The sequence below is a fragment of the Rhineura floridana genome, chromosome 5 (genome assembly GCF_030035675.1).
Source record: "Rhineura floridana isolate rRhiFlo1 chromosome 5, rRhiFlo1.hap2, whole genome shotgun sequence".
Lineage (NCBI taxonomy): Eukaryota > Metazoa > Chordata > Lepidosauria > Squamata > Rhineuridae > Rhineura > Rhineura floridana.
This window is the reverse complement of record NC_084484.1, coordinates 75344674-75366476: the sequence shown is the minus strand read 5'-3', so window position 1 is coordinate 75366476 and position 21803 is coordinate 75344674. Positions and strand designations below refer to the sequence as shown.

The window sequence follows — 21803 nt, the reverse complement described above, 5'->3', positions numbered from 1 at the left end:
TTTTAAGCCTCCAATTTTCAAGGTTTAAGGACCAGTGCAGAGCTGCTTACAAGGGGCTTTCAAACACCTGACATCATTATGATGCCAGGTGATTGATAGGTGGGTGATCCCACCAACCTGTCAAATTGGACCCACCAGGAATGGGGAGACTAAGATCTGGCCCCCAAACGAGAAAAGGTTCCCTACACCTGCCAGATATACAACAAACAATCCATGGTTTAGATACATTTGTTTGCTTTGTTTCCCATCTGTTCAGCACTTTGCTTCATATTTTAAGTTCCCAAGTTTGCTCCTGTCTGCATGATATAGCAGGCTCTTGAGGTGAAGTGATGGCCCTAACTGGTTTGTCAGGTTTAGCAGTAATGGCAAACTTTGATTGGTAAATCAGCTTCCAAATGTGATTTCAAATCCTGGACTGGCAGCCCCAAACAAACCATGGTTTGTGGGTTCAGTTGGATTCAGACATAATGTGAGACCATGATTTAACTAAATAAAATAGTTGAAAGTAGAGAAATAGCAGACAACTTGAGAAACAAAAGAGAACAGATAAGAATTTTACAGAAAGCACGTAAATAATGCAGCCAAGATATTTTTCAGCTTTCCTTTTTTTACATGATGTGTGCTTTCTTACATCACACCAGCATCACTGAATAGAATACTATTAAACATTTTAGTAGAAATGCAGGAGATATTTATAAGTGGAATCCTTGTTTATGCTGAAATTTGATTTTCCCTTTGTTGGCAGGATGTCTCGAGGACGCATCAATGAAGCTTTCAAACTGAATGACCAAACTCTGGAATTTGTTGGTGTTCCTCCGACATTGGCACCACCTTATGAATCCCCAGTCACTGTGTGGCTTATAGTGTTTGGAGTAATAATTGGTCTTGTAGTGGTTGGAGCCATTGTGTTGATCATCACAGGGCAGAGAGACCGAATAAAGTAAGTGACATTTTATGGGCAGTGCATACCTTTTACACTCTCCAAAATGAGTCTGTTCTGCATCAGTTTAAGAAAAGGGTATCCCTTGTTGTGCCTTTTAGATGTAGCTGGACTACTATAATTCCTGAACATTGGCTATACTGGCTGCGACTAATGGGAGTTGTAGTCCACAATATCTGGAGGACACCTCAACCCCCCCCCAGTGTAAGAGATGACAAAATATAAGGCAACCAAGATTTGATTTGATTCTGCCACATTGCAAACTGAAAATTCGGTTGTTTTCAGTTCTTTGCACATACTGCTTCTCCACAATACCATTCAGTGCACTGAACAGTGCTGCTGGTGAAATCAGTCAGCCACACTGAATTTATGTATTTGCCAGTGTATATACAACTCATTAAGTATAACATTACTAGAGAAAAACAGTTTTTCCTTTGCTATGTGTTCATGTGTTCATGCTTTTACAGTTAAAAATCCAGACATCAATTTCTTTATTTTTAATGCACAGGAAAAGAAGAGCAGCAGCAGATGAATTAGTCCAAACTGCTACAGTCAATCCATATGTAGACAGTGGAGAAAACAACCCAACATTTCTGTATGATGAAGATATCTCAACAACATTCTAAAGACAAACAAAAAAACCCCATTGATGTCTCTTATTTATCATTGTGTGCCAGTGGCAATGATATGACACAGGAATCATATTAATTCAGAAGATGTTAAAACTAAAGTCTCTGTGCATACAGGAGTAGATGGCCAGAGAATGGCAGTATACAGGCATCTGGGCACCTACTGCAGAATTCATGGTGTTAATTTGTAGTCAGAACAATCACCAGTTTTTAGCAAAGAAGTCATGAACCAAAGACCCACCCTTCTATGCCCAACGGACAAGTGAAGGATTCAATCCCCTCCATCCTCCAAATAAGCAATAGGCATCATCAAAGTTTATAACAGCCATCAATTTAGCACTGCACATGTTGTTCCTGCTCCAAGAAAATCCAGCTGCAGAAACAATGCAGTACAGGATTTCTGATTCAGCAGAGCATGCACTAGGGGTGTGCATAGCCCTCCTGATCTTCCCCATGGCCTCAGTTTTTCTCAAGGAGGGCCAATCTGTCCAGTCCCGAAGATGGGACATCCATCCTGGCCCAGATCCATCCCTGAAGTTATTTGGGGGCAGGGCAAAGAGGTTTTTAAAATTAAAAATATGGTTGGAGAGGAAGGAGATGCTACGTCTCCTTCTACCACCCCCACCAACAGCAGGCAGGTACAACCAGCACCGTGCAAGAACTGCTTTGTGCCTGGTGCGAGGTGGTGTGTGGTCCCCAGAGTAATGGGAGGGAGATTCATCCTCCCGCCTGTGCTTGCTCTCATGGGATTGCTAGCAATCTTGGGTGATCCTGCGAGAGCCTGAGCGGGTGGAGTCAAGGCCAGGCCTGCCAATGCCAGCCTCTTCTTTCACACACCAGCTTTGAAGGGAGGGCATCATTGAAGCCAACTGTCAAAGAGCCACGTAAGAGGTTGGTATCAGTTAGGGGGCTCCCCAGTTGCCACTCTGCACCTTCCAATCTACAGAGGCTGGTGCCTGGCATTGGATGTTGCCGTTCGCATCCCCACACCCCACCCCAATAGACCCGGATCCCTTAGGAATGCCGTACCTAACCCGCAGCAATCTGGGACTATCTGAACCTGACTCAGCCGAGGCTCAAAAGCCTCCAAAGAGGTCTGATTCAGCTCAGGGCTCAAGCTTTGGCCAAATACAGAGCACAGCCCTAGCGTGCACACACTACAATCCTATATTCCCACAGCCATACTCCCAGATGGTTCTCTAATTAGACATCCTGTCTCTTCAAATATCTTTTGGAGAAAACACAGTTGTGGGTTGCCCACTTTAGATCAGAACAGTGGCACTGGCCTATGCTGTTTTCCCGATAATCTCCCCACTCCTCACCCCACGCTGCTATTTGCCTCATTAAGGAACACTCCTGGATATGGGTGCCACTTACAAAAATGCTAACAATGAAAATGTCTTGAAATATTTTGAACAACCTGCCATTCATTCATATACATTTAATTTATATCTCTATTCTAGTCTTGTTTTCAACAGTCTTCACCAATTTTTTGTATATGAACCAGAAACTGATGTTTACAAGAAAAAAAAATCCTTTTGTTGTTGCAAATGATCATTCTATGTAACACATTCAAGTGGACAGCAAGCCCGAAATGCCCTTTAATAATGAAAAGCAAACAGACCTAAGGTCAATGGATTTAGCTGTACATAAACTTTGAAACACTTCTGATGACTCTTTTTTTAAATTTACCAATTATAAGAATTGTACTTTTATTCTGATATCCACAGCTGCAGATATTTGGGTGTTTAAAAAACCCCCAAAGGTAAGGGTTTTTAAAAAATCCAAATAATTCCTTTTTTTTAAAACATAATGTTTATAAAAGAACACCTATCAGGATGTTTCAAGGACTATTGAGATAACAATTTCAAAATTGTATAGAGTAGGAGTAATACAGTCATCAGCAGTAGTTTGATATTAAAAGTTATTAAATGAATACTACTGCCTTATGCAGGCTACATTTTACCTCCTGATAAAATCCTCTGCAGCCTTTGGTACTGATAACCATGATAACCATGTTGTAATCTGAAGAAGATAAACAACCCACCAATATTTAAATAAACACAATGTGTGTTTTTTCTGTCATTTCTTTTATTAATATTTTAGCCACTTCACTTGTTTAATCACACATTTTTGCAAAAAATTCCAAACCAGATTTTTTCGATGGCACTAGCTTACGAGCTCACAGAGGGGGAAAAGGGGGTATTGCTTAGGCTGGACTGTTCTTCAAAGTTTGTCACCTTCTATGTGTGGTTCAATGAGAGAAAGCAGATGGCGAAACGTGGGACGTTTTTCAGGAAACTATGAAAAAGAGAAATCAACAAATTCTGTGCTTGCCATTGATAGGTTCTTAACAATAATATGCCCAAAGAAGTTCAACATAGCAAATGATTACAAAACACATAAAAGCAAGAATTAAAACCAATATACAATAAAATACAGTGCAGCAAACAGCAGAAATTGAACTAAGAGACTCCCCTCCAGCTATGTGCCAAAGCCCTAGACAAACAAACATGACTTAGGCTTTCACTTGAAAGAAAACAATTTGGAGGACAACCAGAGGTCCAACAGGAGGGAGTTCCACAGGTGGGGCACCACAACCCTTGCTTCATGTCACTGCCCTATAGGCCACACCCCCTTGGGGGACCACAAGGCCTCTACCCATGTCAAGGCCTGGACTAGTAGGTAATTTAATTGGTGTGGAATATTCTATTCTTTGCTATAACATAGAACTGTGGAATGCCATTCACAAATTATTTCTTGCTTTATCTTTGGATGCTATTGTCAAATAAGCTACTCCGTGAGCAGACTATGTTCCCCTGCTCATAATTGGAACATCGATCCATCCAGCCTGGTGTTGTCTGTGCTGACTGGGACAAGTTCCCCAAAGTCTGAGGCAGAGGTCTTTCTCAATCCCAAAACCTGGGGGTACCCAAGTTGAACCTGGGACATTTTGTATGTAAGCACGGATTCTAACACTGAAAAAATGGCCTATCTCCCATGCCCACCACAAATGTGACCATTTTGTATAGCAGTACCTAATATATTATAGGTGCCATAAAAAAGTATTGTTTGCTAATCGGCACCTACAAATAGTGCCTATGGTAGTACCACATACACACATACTATTGGAACAGTGTTAAATCCTTACAAAAAGAAACCGGGGTCAAATGTGAAAAGATAGCTAGTGATGCACTGATGGTCCATTCCTCCCTTTGTTTACTTTTTTGTAGCCAAACTTGGGGAATCAGGGAAATGGAGGGAAATGGAGCCTCCAGGATTTTCTGCTCTCATGTTTGTATCAAGCTATCAGTGCTAGATCAAGGCCTTAAGTACCACAGAAGCTGTAAGGAAAAAGTTGTTCCATACCAACATCTTCCTTTAAGCAGCTTTGGTAAAAATTGACGTGTCACCAAACCCAAACTATAGCTTTATTTTCCTCATTCACACAGCCTCCCCATTTAAAAAGTAAAAGAAGCTAGCTTTTTTAAAAAAAGGTTTCCAGGAACGTTCATGGTTCTGTTATTCATTTAAGCACTTCCTTTGACACAAAATTGTTTTATTAAAACTATAATCAGTATAGATTTCCTTTCAGATTCTATGCTGATGTACTTTCTTGCAGGTCAAATACCTCAGTCCAAAACACTGCACAGACATGGAACATCTACATACCCAGTCTTCTCACAAAACAACAATGGAAGGACAAACTCTGTGCATGTGTGGAGTTGCTCTCTCCGCTGAAATGAGTGAGTAAGCCTTTAGTGACAAGGGAAGTTCTATGGACATTTGAGGCCTACATCTGAAAAAGGCAGCAATAGCAGAGCAGAAGTGGAGGTGAGGAATCATTTTTAGCCTCAAGTCAACTAGTCCACATACCTCATGCCAGCAGCTGTATATTACTTGATAGACAGCCTGAGAAGCCAACTGTGGACGATAAAGCCGATAACCATGGCAAACTTTTTCAATCACTTGCATATTATCATACTGCTCATAGGGTTGCTTCCCCAAAGTGAATACCTCCCACATTAAAATTCCTGTAGATACATCCGACAGTGTGGAAAAACAATATGTTACAATGGCACATAAAAATACAAGGACATATTTTTTAATTTGGTTGCTTCCAGACAACCTGTTTATTGAGCATTCATCCCGATTTTGTTTGCACAAAGTTTGCAGGGATGCTAGACAACATCGGCTATTTACTGATGGTTCATTCTGATTTGTTTGTGGGGAGTTTAGATGAGGTTGCATCCAGCAATTGTTATCCCACACTTTCAAGTGCACTTTCCCTAGCACAATATGCCCTCTTTTGTGGAGAAACAAGAAGATTTGTTGCACCAAATCAACTTCAGTCGTGGAATCTGAAAATGCTGGTATGTGATTTGAATCCCACCCAAAAACAACACCCAGGAACTCCCCTTATTGGTATGATAGTTATCTCTGTATATACAAGCACCCATCTTTGAAGAAGGCATCTATTTCTGTCTTTCTTTAATTCCATTTAATTTATAAATCACTTCCCATCAAATATCTCAAAGCTATTTCATATGCAAAAACATGACAAAACACAGGTCTAAACTGAACTGCCTCTGTTGCTGCAGTTGTTTTAAACCCCCATCCCCTCAAAAATTTAACTCTGTCTAATCTGTTCTCGCTCTGTCGTGCATTTTAGTGCCACCAAGCCACTTCTCTTCCAGCCACATTTTCTACCTCCAAATGGAGGATGTTGTAAGTGTAAGGAATTCTTAAAAAGTGCATGTGAGAAAGCCGCAGTCCAAATAGACAAGATCAGTAGAGATGTGGCACAATATGCAAACCAGTGACTGAGACACAAGAACATCCTTGTGCTAGTTCCTACCAGGGCTGAGGAAAGGGGGGGCAGGAGGGGCAAAAGCCCTGGGGCCCAGTCCTCTGGACGGCCCAGACCTTGGAGGGCCCGGGCCGTGAAAAAACAAACAATACATTACAAAATAAATTTTAGTATGAGTGGCCATAAAGGGTGTTGATGGATCTCAGCATATCCAAGCCTTCTTGGATAACTTTTACACAGAGTGGGACAGGGGGAGTGCGACCTTGCTCCTGCTTCTCGATCTCTCAGTGGCTTTTGATATAATTAACCACGGTATCCTCCTGGACTGGCTCCGTGGAATGGGAACTGGGGGCACTGTGCTACAGTGGTTCCAGTCCTACCTACAGGACCAAGTCCAGAAAGCAGCCTTGGGTGATGGTCTTTCGGCACCCTGGCAGCTGTGCTGTGAGGTGCCGCAAGGCACCACCTTATCCCCAGTGCTATATAATATCTATATGAAGCCACTGGCAGCGGTCATTACAGTTTTGTGGCACCTCTATTTTCCATAACATCTGAATCAGGAGAGGCTGTGCAAGCCCTGGACCAGTACCTGGATGCGGTGGTGGGATGGATGAAGGAAAATAAGCTGAGTTTGAATCCTGGCAAGATGGAGGCACTGCGGGGAGTGGTTCCCATCTCCAAGAAACTGGTCAATTGCCAGCCCTGGATTGGGTTGTACTCTTCCTGAAGGAGCAGATACACAGTCTGGAGGGTTTCTGGATCTACCTCTGTCACTGGACGCCCAGGTAGTCTCAGTGGCTAGAAGTGCCTTTTATCACCGTGTCTGGTAAGACAACTACATCTGTTCCTGGACTGGGAGATCCTGACCACAGTAATTCAGGCACTGGTGACTTCAAGATTGGATTATGCACCCTATGTGGGGCTTCCCTTGCACTTGACCTGGAAACCTCAGTTAGCACAAAATGCTGCAGCCAGATTCCTGATAGGAGTGAGACCCTGTCAGCATATAATACTTCTGCTCAGGGATCTGAACTGGTCACCAATTTGTTACTGGGCCAACTTTAAGGTGTTACTATTGGTACGCAAAGCCCTTAATAGCTTGGGACCAATTTACCTGCGGGACTGCCTTCCCCATATGTGTCCACTCTAGTACTTCAATCTATAGAACTGGCACTGTTACACGTACCGGATGATACTCATTCCGCACTTGTAAGAAACCATTCTTTTACTGTGGCAGCACCAACTCTTTGGAAGTGCCTGCTTACTGACATTAGGTATGCGCCTTCAGTGTGTGTTTTTTGGTCCCTGCTTAATTTTTTGTTTGTTTGTTTAGGCAAGCCTATCCAGACACATAGATGCTGATGTGTTTTAGTTTTTAGTCTGTTGCTATTTTAATTGTTTTAAAATGTTTTAATTACTTGTTTTTAACTGTTTTATCAATAATTTTAATTTATTTGTAAACCAATTAGAGGTTTTTTACAATCCAGTGGTATATTAATTTTGTTAGAGATTTTTTAAAAAAATCACAACATTTATTAATATGGCAAAGCACAACATATACTTTGAGACCAGAACTATTAGTAGTATGCCTCTGTTCACAAAACTGTATTAACTCTACTAATTAAGTATTTATTTATTTATTTATTGCACTTGTATACCGCCCCATAGCCAAAGCTCTCTGGGCGGTTTACAGCAATCAAAAACATTAAAACAAATATACAATTTAAAACACATATTTTAAAAACAATTTCAAACACAATTTTAAAATTTAAAACAATATAAAAACAATTTAAAACACATGCTAAAATGCCTGGGAGAAGAGGAAAGTCTTGACCTGGCGCTGAAAGGATAACAGTGTTGGTGCCAGGTGCACCTCGTCAAAGAGATCATTCCATAATTTGGGGGCCACCACTGAGAAGGCCCTCTCCCTTGTTGCCACCCTCCGAGCTTCCCTTGGAGTAGGCACCCAGAGAAGGGCCTTTGATCTTGAACGTAGTGTATGGGTGGGTTCGTATCGGGAGAGGCGTTCCATCAGGTATTGCGGTCCCAAGCCATGTAAGGCTTTATAGGTCAAAACCAGCACCTTGAATTGAGCTCGGAAACATACAGGCAGCCAATGTAAGTGGGCCAGAATCGGTTTTATATGTTTGGACCATCTGGTCCCTATTACCAATCTGGCCACTGCATTTTGCACAAGCTGCAGTTTCCAAACCGTCTTCAAAGGCAGCCCCACGTAGAGTGCATTGCAGTAATCTAATTTGGAGGTTACCAGAGCATGGACAACAGAAGCCAGGTTATCCCTGTCCAGATAGGGACGTAGCTAGGCCACCAACCGAAGTTGGTAGAAGGCACTCTGTGCCACCGAGGCTACCTGAGCCTCAAGTGACAGAGATGGTTCTAGGAGAACCCCAAGCTTCGAACCTGCTCCTTCAGGGGGAGTGCAACGCCATCCAAGACAGTAGTTTAGTAGTACTAAAAATGTTGTTTATTTATTTTCACTTAGGTTTGTGAACAGTTTTATTTGTAATAAACATATTAACTATCCTGTGCTGGATCAGGCTAACAACCCATCCAATCCAACATCCTGCTCTCAGAGTGGCCAACCAGCAGTCTATGGGAAGTCTGCAAGCAGGACCTGAGCTCAAGAGCACTCTCCCCTCCTGTGGTTTCCAGCAACTGGTATTCAGAAGAATAATGCCTCTGACCATACTGCTTCCACCTGTTTGTTGTAGTTATTCAGATAAATGACATATAAGTTTTGCTTTACGTAGCATTTTCAAGAGGGATGTTACATACTCACCAAAGGCCCACACATCAGACTTGCTACTGAACTTGGTGTAATGAAAAACCTCTGGTGCCGACCACTTCACTGGAAATTTCGTTCCTATGGAACTGACATACTGGTCATCTAGCACATATCTACAAGACAACATTCACTGTTGAGGGTACAGTCTGTTCCACAGGACAAAATGAAGAATTTATCCAAATTACTTCTGAATTAAGCCTACAGTAAAAGTAAAGTCTACCAAATAACCAGACAGTAACACTGATCTCAGATTACTGGCTATCAAATCATCAATCTATCCAGGCAGACCTTTTACAATGCTTGTAATGCAAGAGCCACAAATGGCTCGAAAGACCAGACTTTTGTAAAAACTGGTTTTGACATATTGGAATGTTCTGGACATGTGCAACTGTCTTCTGGCAACTGTAAAATATGCTTATAAATAATCTCAGTATGCAGACTTCCTCAGATCTTAATTAGCCTCACACAACCACAGTTTGAGGCTAATCTAGGGTTCGACAAATCTATCAATTTCTGGTCCGCGTCCCTCATAATTTCATTCCAATTCTGCATTAATCTGAGATTTTTCTAAAAAGAATCTATCTCAAAATAGTACATTTAAATATGTATTAGTATTTTTGAAGTTAAATCCATATATTTGATACATGAAGCGAGATGAAGATTGTCCAAACATTGTTCAGGCAATCTGTCTGGAGGCAGGCGAGAAACAAATTCTGCCCTGAACTGGGAGTGAGGTGTGGGGTTATGCACTGAACATTGCAGAGGGCCCCTAACTTTAAGTAGCAGTAGAGAAAGCAGCTTCTTTTTAACAGATTATATTTTGCTGCTGTCGATAGCAGTGATGGTGGCAGAAATGCAGGTCCGCTCTCAGGTGCCTGGCCACCAGTTTCTTAACTCAAAATGATCTTGATGCAGTGTGGTTTCCTCCCATTTGGAAAGGAAAATATGGTGGCTGCCACTAATGACTTGTGTTTTTATGAAGCTATATTGAGGTTCCTTTTGAAGTAAAGAAAAAAACAGCCAGGCCTAGCAGAGCCTTGTTGCTGCCACAGGTAGCAGCATAAATAAATAAAAGCAGCCACACTCATCACTAGCACTTAAGCCTAAAGTCTTAAGGGAAGGAGTGAATTTCAGTGTGTGCACCAAGAGACGGCCCCCAGCTTTGGAGAACTGGATCATGATATTCAGGGAGAGAAAGCTATTTCACAGTAGAGACCATAAAATAAATGGCTGAGAACAACTGCATCACGACATTTGGAGAAATTAAGAGGCGTGGCTCAGAAGATTTCAAAGATCAAATTCCTCAAGCATCCCTAGGGCAAGACATTATTATTCCCATTTCGAAACTATGTAATGAAGGACTGGCCCACATGCCATCACAAGGCGCAAAGAGGAAGCCCAATGGTGGTCTGTAGACCCCTCACAAGACACAGAAATCCACATGTAAGCTTCTTCACATATGGCTGCCATCTGGACCTATCACTGTATGGAAGCATCTTCAAGTGACTTCCATGGACAGATTATGATTTATGACCTTAGCTTTGCAAGGTGCGGGGATTGGTTGCCCAGCGAGTTCATTACAGCGGGGACCTGAATTTAACAAAGGGCAAGCTCAAGTCTAACCTGTCATGTCCCCTCCCTCAGGATGCCCAAAGGAGGGCTTAGATGACCCCCCCAGTCACCCCACTTGAGGGACAGCTCTCATCACCCCCTTCAACACCACTCTGACCTGAAAATGAGGCTTTCCTATCATCCGCAGAGTCTGCATCAGAGTCCTGCTGCACAACCCAGAAGGAGCATGCAGCTGCAGAAGAAGCTATGGGGGCCCCTGTAAAGATTGCTTACAGCTTTCCCAAGGGGCGTGGACCCTGGGCAGGAAGTCCCTGTCAACCTTCTTAAACCCTCAGAAGGCTTTGGCGACGAGGTGAGCCAGCATCTTCCCTAACTTAGCCAGGAGGGCCCCATTGAACCTGCCCTGCCCGAGGCTCTGATGATCATTCTCACTTCCCCTATTGCCCCAAAGCCCCAGCAGGATATAGCCAAGGCCTTGTACTCTCTTTATAATAACCAATATTTTGTATTTGATCTCTACGTATTCAAGCCTTTAAAAGATGTCAAACCTTTTTATTTCTACAGGAAAACTTACACCGATGGCACAAGGTGAGGTACAGTATTTACCATTGCAACAAGCAAGGGAAGGGGGAGAGAAGGAAGTTCTATTTTTCGACGTCCCATTAATATGTGAGGATTTTTTTTAATGTATCAGGATTTTAAGATTTCCATTGTTGCTAACATTTCTGACTGAAGCTTACCTCGTCATTCCAAAGTCAGACACCTTCACTGTGAGGTCAGCATCAACCAGGCAATTCCTAGCAGCCTTTGTAGAGAACACAAAAAATACATGTCACAGCCTCAACAGATGTGTTGCTGATCAGTGGACTGAATCTCCTGAATCCTGCCCCCCATCCCCATTTGAAAGCAACCACAGATGCCTCATTTTTATTGGAGTGGGAGAACAAGGAAAAGAGGGATTTATTTTTTTCTTCTGTGCTATTGCTCTGATCTAAATGGCCCAAAGAGGCTGAGTTCTTTTGTGTATGGGGGGTACAAATATTTTTGTCTTCCCCACCAACAGTAAATAATTTAGGGAGATTTAGATTGGGGGCGGCACAGGAGAAAGGGCACCCTCAATCACTGCATCAGTTCCCTGATCAAATTAGTGGTATCCCCATGGTTGCATTTGGTACAAAACAGAAACAAATGGGAGTGTGTACTGCACACTCATTTGTTGATCTTACTGTACATCACTTAGATATTTCAGTCTGAAGCTGTACATAAATAATTCATGAAGGACTGTCTGGGATGGTTCAGACATAGTGTCAAATCATGGTTTGGCATTTTGTGAATGAGCAGTCAGGAGTATCAGGCTCATGCACTCTTCTTTCCCAACCTCCTTGTGATTCCTTGCCTCGAGTCCTGGTCTGAGGCCAGCCACAGTTTGCTGTTTTGTTTACACTTGCCCTGCAAACTAGGGACAAAATCCAAGGCTTGAGCCCTTGAATCTAAAGTTCCTGACTGCTTGTTTGTGTAATGCTAAGCCATGAAGGAAGGAAGGAAGGAAGGAAGGAAGGAAGGAAGGAAGGAAGGAAGGAAGGAAGGACAAAATAAACTGGTTTTTCTAGCACTCTTTCTACAAAAAAACAGGGCAAGGGATTTAAAGAAGAGAGAGAATGTTATGGAAGCCCCTTATTGATCCACATAGATATGAGAATTCTGAAGCTGCATTGGAACATCAGAGCTGTGGGGAAAAGTATTTACAATACACCCAAGCCTGGTGTGATGGAGCAATCCTTTGCTACGGATTGTCATGTCATTATGTATTTACTTGGAGATATCCTGCCTAACAGAACACACAGCAAGTGGGCCAGCTGTGGATTTCTGGCCACAGGTATGATTTAAAAAAAAGCAACCCATCACCTGTTCTGCTTACCAAAACTTACCAAATCTCGGTGTATGAACTGATGCTTTTCAAGGAAAGCCATTGCTTCACAAACATGGAAACACATCTCCAGAAGTTGAAACGGACGCAGGTCTTTCCCATGGCTTTTTAAGTAACTAAGCAAGCAGCCATTAGCCATGTATTCAGCCACTATATAGATGGGATAGGTCTTTGTGCATACCCCATACAGTTTAACAAGTTTGCGATGATTAAGTTTCCTAAAATGAAGTGGTGGATTCTAAAATTATATATATTAACAATACATGTGTGCACTCGTGCAGACACACACACACACACACACAATTATTTTATAATTCTCAGTTCTTCGGACATTACATAATTACTTAATAATTAATAGTTTTATAATTGAGCAATACCAGTTAACTGCATGGATCAAAAGTATAGTGGAAGAAGTTTTCAGACAAGTGGCTACTGCTGCAATAGGGATTGCAGTGTAAATGGAAGACCATATTGGCCAACATGATCCTTCTAGGATTGGAAGGATCTGTCAGTTTCAGTTCTCTCAGTTTCTCATTCTTCCAATTTTAAATTCAGTTCTCCAAATTTCTGTAGCAATTTGTGTTTTTTTTAAAAATCCTCATGAAAATTCTTCAGCATTTTAATGTGAATTTCTCCTACTAAACACATTTTTGTATGCAGTTTTGACTAATATACACATTTTGCAAACTTTATTCAAATTTAACACATTTTATATGTTATTTTCACTATTAAATTCATTTTATGCACACTTTCTTTAATATATGCATTTTTTTTAACATTGCTTGGTTGGAGAACTGCATTGCGAAATGTGGATAAGGGCAAATTTCCAAGGATGGCTATATTTCAGTTTTCATATTGTTTTAGAAAGTGCAAATTAGATAAATTCTGCTTTAAAAGTGACCTACTTGAATTTCTCCCCTATCCCTAGATCATTCACATTACAAATGTTTCTCCTCCACACAAACACCAATCAAACAATATTGTAAATAACTGAAGAAATGCATTTTCATATTAATGGAATACTAAAGGTCCTAATAGCGCAGACAAAACCTAACTATGATTACTTGCAACTGAAATTACTCCATGAAATTTATGGATGCTGTTCGCTATGTTTTACTTTGCAATATTCTATATGTAGAATTGTCAAAAAGTTTAAATCATCCCCTTGAAAATATTTAAGTCAAGTAATTAAAAATTATGGGAAAAGTTCTTGAAAAACACTCCCACCTTCAAACCCAGGTTTTTGTTCCCAGTGAGTCCCATATTGCCTGTGCCTTTCATTTCTTTATTTATTGCAAATATTTTATATTGCCCTTCAACAAAAATTCTCAGGGCAGTTTACATAAAAGGAAATAGGCAAATTATTATAATACAGATAATACAAAGTGGAACAACCATATAAGGCAAAAACTAAATAGCAGCAAGATCTTAAAAGTCAGATAAATACAATAAGTGTGGCTAACATGAAGGCTAAAAGGCTTGGAAAAACAGAAAGATCTTTGCCTGGTGCCAAAACAACAACAAATTAGGTACCAGGCAGAATTATTTGGAGAGAATAGGTGCCACTCCTGAGAAGGCCCTGACAATGGTGGAGACAGCTATTAAAAGGACCTCTACTGAAGATCCTAATGTATGGGAAGGCATATATGTGCATTGTCACTTAAGGAAAACTGTTGCTTACATCATGGTTTCAGCTTCTTCTATGAATTCATCTGTAGACATTGATCCTTCTTTGATCATTTTAACAGCAACATCGTATTTTCCTTTCCATTTTCCCACTTGCACCACTCCAAATTGACCACTCCCTATTTCCTTCTGCAAGACAATATCTCCACGCTTCAGCTCCCAGGGGCCTAGTTAGACAGAGAGATTTGTTATTAGCTCTTCTTTTTTTTGCTGGTGAGGAAGGGCTTCCTGGAAAATTTATTACTAATTTCTTGGCAGGCTGAAAAAGGCTTTTCCATACCATTTCCCAAAGATGCTGTAGATGGAACTTTGTTTGCCTTTGTAGACACTGCATGTCGAAACCGTGTAACCAAACCTAAAAGGTAAGTTTGCCAAGTGAGGTAAGTTTGTCTAGTCAATAAGCCATGTCTTAAGATCTGCTGGGGAGGTCCTATTGAAAGTTCCACTATAGCCACAGCACACTCCACTGCAACTCAAAACAGGGTCTTCTTGGTTATGGCACCCTAGTTTGGAACTCCTGTCAGAAATATGTCTGTCCTCTCTTGATGTCTTCTCAACATCTCTTAAAAGGTGTATCTATTTTTTAATTCAGTAGCAGAGCATCTGCTTTACAGGTCCCAGGTTCAACCCCTGGCATTTCTAGAGAGGGCTGGGAATATACTATGCCTGAAACCCTGGAAAACCACTGCCAGTCAGTGTACTGAGCTAGATGGACCAATTGTCTGAGTCAGTATAAGGCACCTTCCTATGTTCTTAGATGCTGGTGGGCCATAGCTCTGTGATAGTGTACATTGTATTCCTTAGATGCCACCCTGAGTACTTCAGTTGGTCTAAAATATAATAAATAAATATTATTCAAGGCTATAGTCCTATACCTAGGGACATGTTTAACCAAATGGGACATCAGCATGCTAACTGGCCTCATCAGCTCTTTCAAAATGGATTATGCCCAATGGTGTTTTCTGCTAGCGGAAAGTACTTGCCCTTGCACAAGGTATGGAACCCTCTCCAGGGATGGGTGAAAGTTTGATCTAGTTTGCATTTAAAGGTCAATCTACCAAATTTGCATTTTCTAAAATAATATGTGAACAGACAGCTATCCTTTGAAATCCACACTTATCCAGATTTTGTGATGCAGTTCTCCAACCAACCAGGGTTCACAAAAAATGCATATATTAGGGGAAAGTGTTCATAAAAATGAATATATTAGTGAAAATAACATAAAATGCATTGTTTGGGGAAATTGCTTGCAAAAATGTGTACATGAGTCAAAACTGCTAACAAAAATGTGTTTATTAGGAGAAATTCACACTAAAATGCTGAAGAATTTTTGTGATATTTTTACATTGCAAATTGCTGCAGAAATGTGGAGAACTGAATTTAAGATTGAAAAAATGAGAAATGGAGAGTAGTAAAACTGACAGATCCTTCCATCCTAATCCTAATCCTCCCTCTGCAGTCTTCCAAGATGTATATCCTATACTGGTCTGGCCTCCCAGTCCTCTGAAGCAGCTTTGTAGAGGGGGGAGGGGTGCAATAGGCAGCAATGGATTGTGGGGGGTAGGCAAAAACTGGGTATCCCACTTTGCACAAGTGGAACTGCTTTCTACTAGAGCAAAGCCACCATTGAATACAACCCAAGTGTCCAATTTGCCCCAGAAAAATGTCTAGGCACTCAATGGAACTTATTCTTGGTAAAGAAAATATTTAAATAATTAACGTAGGAAAATAACATGGATTTTCCAAATGTTACTGCACAAATTCCATTACATTGCCCTTAATATCATACTCCCCACACCCCAACAACAACCCTAGCACTAGGTCTGCAAATGCTCAAGGCCCTAACACAAAATGTCCATGTGTACGCAGAACATTCCTTCACATAGAAAAATAATGGGACGGATGTCTTTGTGGGATACAGAACTGTGCTTATGTGCAACAATTATTATCAGGGGTGGCTAACCAGTGGTACTCCTGTAGCTAACCTGTGGCAATGCTAGCTGGGGCTGATGGGAACTGGAGTCCAATAACTTCTGGAGGACCACCAATTCTCAGCCCATGATTTATATGAATGAGTGTGATCTACTTCCAGTGTTGTCATATAAAAAATATGAGTGCCTCAACTCTTGGTTTATGTTTTCAAATGTATTTCCCTTTAGAACAGACTTGTGTAAATTCTCACGGAAGGGCCGTTATCCAGTGTCTATTGAAACAGGCTTGCTGTTTCTAGGACAAAAGGCAAAGGAATGTGCTCCCCGCCGTGACGTATTTAACTCTAAAAAGAACAAACCGCACTTCTGTCCTTTTCCATGTCTTTAATCACGAAGGGTCTGTTAGAACAAGGGTGACACCTTAAGATAGGAACTATCAAAGGACTGAAAGTACAGGAAGACAGGAAGGATGGGAACGCACATTCTGTTCTGAATCGCTTCTGCTCATAGCTTGTTTTATGACTCTGTCTTTCATGATCCTGCCTTTCATCTATTTACTGTTTATTGTTTCCCATGCCCTGATGGTCTATAAATTGTAGATTCCTGCTTAATAAAGTTATCTATCTGACCAAGGTTGCATCTCGGTTGGACTGCGATTTTCTTTGTGCGGGCAGAACCTTTGATCAAAGTCACTTCTGTGTTTAAATGTGTTTTGCTTCCTAGCTTGATTCAGGGTCCAATTCCAGCTCCATGTCCTACCTGGGGAAGGTGACACAGCGAGACTGCCATTGAGATCTCGCCCAACACAGAAAAAAACTACTTATTGGGACTATATGAAGGTAATTGGAGAAATCAAAAGCTGTCAACATAGCAAGCATTCTTTGTCTGATCTTGTCTAGATTAGTAGTAGTTATTATTTATATAGTGCTTTAAGATGTCCAAAGTACATCATACACATTATATGAATAATCTGACCCAAGACATTTTGCTACCTGAGGCACAGCTGCAAATGCCACCCCCTCCACAACCCCCAAAACTGGCCAAGTTATTCTGGCACCTGAGGCAGAAAATCCCACAAGGACCTTTCCCTGGGAATGAAAAACATAGGAGCATAAGAAGATGCCTTATACAGAATCAGAGCCATGGTTCATCTAGCTCATTATTATTTGTACTGACTGGCAGGGGCTCTGCAGACTTGCAGATCTTTCCAAGCCCCATCTGGAGATGCTGTGGATGCTGGAGATGCTGTGGATTGAATCATTTGCATGCAGAACAGGAGCTATGGTCCCTAATATAACAACAATAATAAATTAAATAAGCAGCAATTTGCTGCCCTTTCCTGATACTGAAAATCAGCTGCCAGAGGCAACAACCTCACTGCCTAATGTTCGGCCGGCCCTGGTGATCCTTACAACAATCTTCTCAGGCAGTAATGCTTTGTCCATTTGCCTGGGAGTAAGCCCCACCACACACAATAGGACTTACTTCTGAGTAAACATATATAGCAGTATATTCTCAGTATTGCTGATGAGCAACTGAGGTTAAGAGATAGTGGCTTGCGTATAAGGCTACCTAATCAGAGAATGAGGTAAGATCTAAATTGGGAATTTTCCAGTGCCCACTTAGGCTGCAATCATAAACACACTTACTAGGGAGTAATCCCCACTGAACACAATGGAACTTCTGAGTAAAATGTAGGATTGTATTAAAATCATACACACACAACAGGGAAACTGACATTCATGAACACAATGCATATCATAAAATGTTAAATAAGATTACCTGCTGAATTGTGTTGATGATAGTGAATAAGCTTGGGAACCGACTCAAAACAGTAATTCTCAGCAAGGTAAAACTGGTTTGCGCTGTTTACATGAACATGATAATGTTTAACTATTCCTTTTTTATCTCTGGAAAAAATGATCACAAACAATTGTTACATGTGCAAGATTCCAATTAATATAAGGAAAAGGAGAAGAATCTCCTAGTGCAAGCATTCACAAACTTTCTCGCACACTTCAGAGGGATGAACATTATGGAGGCCTCTAGTCATGAAACAGCAGTGTAGGAGCAAAGCTGGTCACACAAAGGTGGTGGATGGAATTGGCATCTGACATAATCAGCTGGTAATTACTGACATCATTTACTATCAATTTCTAATCCCTTCGGAAACCGCAAATTTTTCTTGTGGCAGAGACTTCCATAGTTCACCTTTCCTCAAGCTAAGTAGAGACATTGGCCCTAGGGATATAATGACGCACTCACTTTTTTTAGGCAGAATTTGTTGGTCCAGAGGCTGTACGTGGAGATGGCAATCTGTTTTATATTTTCCCCTTCCCTCTTAATGTGTCTCAAAGTATTTTTACTCATCTTCTGCAATCTCTCCTCCTTTCACAAAACTTTTACTTTATCTTCCACAAACGGCCTGTTTCTGTGATACCTTCTCATAGCTCATTTTTTTGCCTGCTTTCCCATAAGCCAGATAAGCATGTAACCTTGGAATTGGTCATCAGAATAGGGGCACTTTCATTGAATATGTGAATACAGATGAAATTTGGAACCAGGAAAAAATGACTACACAGCTTGGTTCACATGTACGGCAAGATTAATATGATAAAGCAACTACAAATTATGTGAGGGCAGGCATATGATATATACCTTGCATACATACCTACTGGTCATGCTGAGTACTGATACAGTGTATTTCCCCACGTGACTGGAATTACGAACCATGAAAGCACCTTCTTTCCCCTTTTAATAAAAAACCAGAATAGAAGCTTCGTAGTAGTTCAGTGTTGTTGCTGCATCGGTTTAATAAAACGTGAAACCTCGTTTATTAAACTAATATATTAGGCTTTCATATAGCTCACTGGCAATCACCAGGGATCAGAGCAAGCAATCCACACACGAGGATGGACATCATCAAGACACTGAGAGATAGTAGACACGTGCATGTACATTATTGTACATGTGATAAATGGGCCAAAGACCAATGTATATTCTCGTGTCAATAAGAGCATCAGAAAAAATCTTGAAGGGGACACAGAATAGGAGAAGTGAATTTTGGGGTGCTGGATCCTAAGCATAATTCCTCTGAATTCTGTCCTGCCCTGTTGATTTTGATGGAATTCTCTTCCAAGTAAGCATGCTTAGAATTACACCTTCATTTTAATTTCCAGTTTGTGATCTCATTATAATTTATATGTGAAAAGTTCATTTCCTTAAGGCAGTCACAGAGGTCCAGTAACAGAGAGGCAGGAGGTGAGTGAGCTACTTGTCTCAGGGATGCTTGATCCTGTCTTGATACGTCCAGTTTTAAGATTAATGCTAACTGAATATTTTTAATTGATATAACTTCCACTACAATACTTTAATTTTAGGAAGCAAAGTAGTCTCAGGGCCAGACTAGACTTTACATTTGTTTCCTCTCATTGTGAATAGTGGGGGGGGCAGTGGGGGGATTCTGATTGGGAGCACAGCCTGAACCAGCTTGGCCTCTCTGCACCTGGTATTTATTTAAGAAAAAATAGCTATGCAATGCCATGCCAAACTGCATGACAAATGCAACATACAGTTTGGCCCTCAGTACGGATGGAAGAAGGAAGCAGGTTATGTTCTGACCTGTGTCTTCATCACAATCAGCGCTGATTCCATTTACTGCAGTTTGGTTTCCACCCAATACTGCATTATTCATCTCACTGTATGCTATTTAATGTAATTTATGTAATTATATAGGTAATCTACAAATTTAACATAATTAATGTCATAATTATTTTCACACAATTCATTTCAATGCAAAGGAGACATCAAAACAACGTTAAAAAGTCGTTAATTACATACTGATTGTGGTCTTTAAAAACACTTGAGTGAATACCAACTGTATTTGCTGAATTGATTTCCATTCCAGATCTGGGATGAAAATGCAAACAATTTCTGCTTCTGACAGAATTCACTGACATCCTGAGCTCTCTCTGCTCCAAAATAAGGAAGTGCATGCTTGCAGCTAACGGTGATGCAGAAAACTAATAAATGTGTAGGGATTTTTAAATGCTACCTTCTGCCACAGCAGTTGTTCCGCCTGGGCCCTTGAGAGACTCCCAGCATACCAACTACAACAAAAGAAATTGCTATTAAATTTGCAGCGTGCAGTGTTTCTGCAATAACATTATTCTGGAATGACGCTTCCGTTATTTGAAAGTGGACTGAAAAATTCATCCCATGCAATCAGTGTGCAATGATTTTGGAATAATATTATCTGATCATCCACTTAAAGAATCCATTCATGGAACTAAGCATCCCATGAAAAAGTTCTGAAACTTGCTTTTAAAATCCTCTCATATATACAAAGTAATTCTGATACTTAAAAGTGACGTGCAGTTTGTAAGGGAATTATTCTCTGAAACCTTTAAAGTTTTGAAATCTCCTGAAATAGAATTCTTAATCACCACAATAGCAATGGATGATTGCTGCCACATTTATTTAATGTTGGTAACACAACACACAAACACAGAGAATATATTTATAACTTTTTTTCTAAATGCAAAAAATGTGGCATGTACATTATTTCAGCAGTCCTTACAACAGGCAATAAGATACGTTGGCGTTGCTACCTACATGTTGCAATTGTTCAGATGAGGGTGAGAAATAGCAGCTTGCGTAGGACCACCCAAATATATCATAGCTGATCTGAACATGTGTGTATGGGGTAGGGGGTGGAGGTGGGGGACTTGGTACATCCTTCAGTTTAGATGGAGGAGGAAGGGTGGGATATAAATGCAATAAATAACAATAATGACAGTGTGTAGTAGTGACAGCATAAATAAGCAATGGGCAGCTGGCAGCAATGTACAGATCAATGCAGGCAGGACAGGGCATTTATATTTCTCCTGTGCTAAAGAAGCTCATCCTGCCTGAATACTGAAGCACAGCCCTAATGCTTTATGTGCCATTGTCCCAATGATCAACCACATCCAGTGTCCTCTCACTCATAATTAGCAATGTTTTCCTCCTCTTCAGATGATGACACTTTAGCTGTGTTGCTCCTTCCCCTGCAAAAGCAAGAAGTTGTGATGAGTTCTCCATTTATTCCTCAGTCATGAAAATTGCAACAGTGATAAAGAATCTACACCTAGACATAAATGGGTCAGGAAGACCAATAATCTGACTGAGAATAAGACAACTTCCTGTGTCCCTGACATGACCATTTTCTGCCCAGCATATCTTCCCACACTGTAAAACAATTAACAGTTGCCATTTTTAACTTATCTAATGTTCAAATTCTGCCATTTTTGCATTTAACCAGAAGTCACTTTCAGGTCCCACAAAACATCCTGGTTCATGTTAGCTGTAATCATCCAATGAAGCTGAATGGTAAATATGGAAGAAATACAGCACACAATGCATAAACTACCACAAAATGTGGTGATGGCCACTGACTTAAATGGCTTTAAAATGAAATTAGGCAAATTCATGGAGGGGAAGGCTGTCAGTGGCGACTAGAAT

At 40.8% G+C, this 21803-nt stretch overlaps 2 protein-coding genes across 4 annotated transcripts in view; one reads left to right on the top strand and one right to left on the bottom strand.

Annotated features, from left to right (window-relative positions):
- The window catches only part of ACE2 (angiotensin converting enzyme 2), a 42564-nt gene extending 38976 nt beyond the window's left edge, over positions 1-3588 (top strand). For all 3 annotated transcript variants that reach the window (XM_061629430.1, XM_061629431.1, XM_061629432.1), the window contains 2 exons: positions 746-940; positions 1449-3588. In XM_061629430.1, coding sequence (XP_061485414.1) covers positions 746-940; positions 1449-1566 — 313 coding nt within the window. In that variant the 3' untranslated portion in view covers positions 1567-3588. The remainder of the gene's footprint in view (positions 1-745; positions 941-1448) is intronic.
- A 184-nt stretch (positions 3589-3772) lies between these two features.
- The window catches only part of BMX (BMX non-receptor tyrosine kinase), a 45621-nt gene continuing 27590 nt past the window's right edge, over positions 3773-21803 (bottom strand). The window contains exons 9-19 of the mRNA XM_061627173.1: positions 21287-21349; positions 20356-20410; positions 18973-19052; positions 18084-18211; positions 14651-14725; positions 14366-14537; positions 12686-12902; positions 11498-11562; positions 9180-9298; positions 5446-5603; positions 3773-3870 (exon numbers count right to left, since the gene is read on the bottom strand). Of these exons, the coding sequence (XP_061483157.1) occupies positions 3796-3870; positions 5446-5603; positions 9180-9298; positions 11498-11562; positions 12686-12902; positions 14366-14537; positions 14651-14725; positions 18084-18211; positions 18973-19052; positions 20356-20410; positions 21287-21349 (1207 nt within the window). The 3' untranslated portion in view covers positions 3773-3795. The remainder of the gene's footprint in view (positions 3871-5445; positions 5604-9179; positions 9299-11497; positions 11563-12685; positions 12903-14365; positions 14538-14650; positions 14726-18083; positions 18212-18972; positions 19053-20355; positions 20411-21286; positions 21350-21803) is intronic.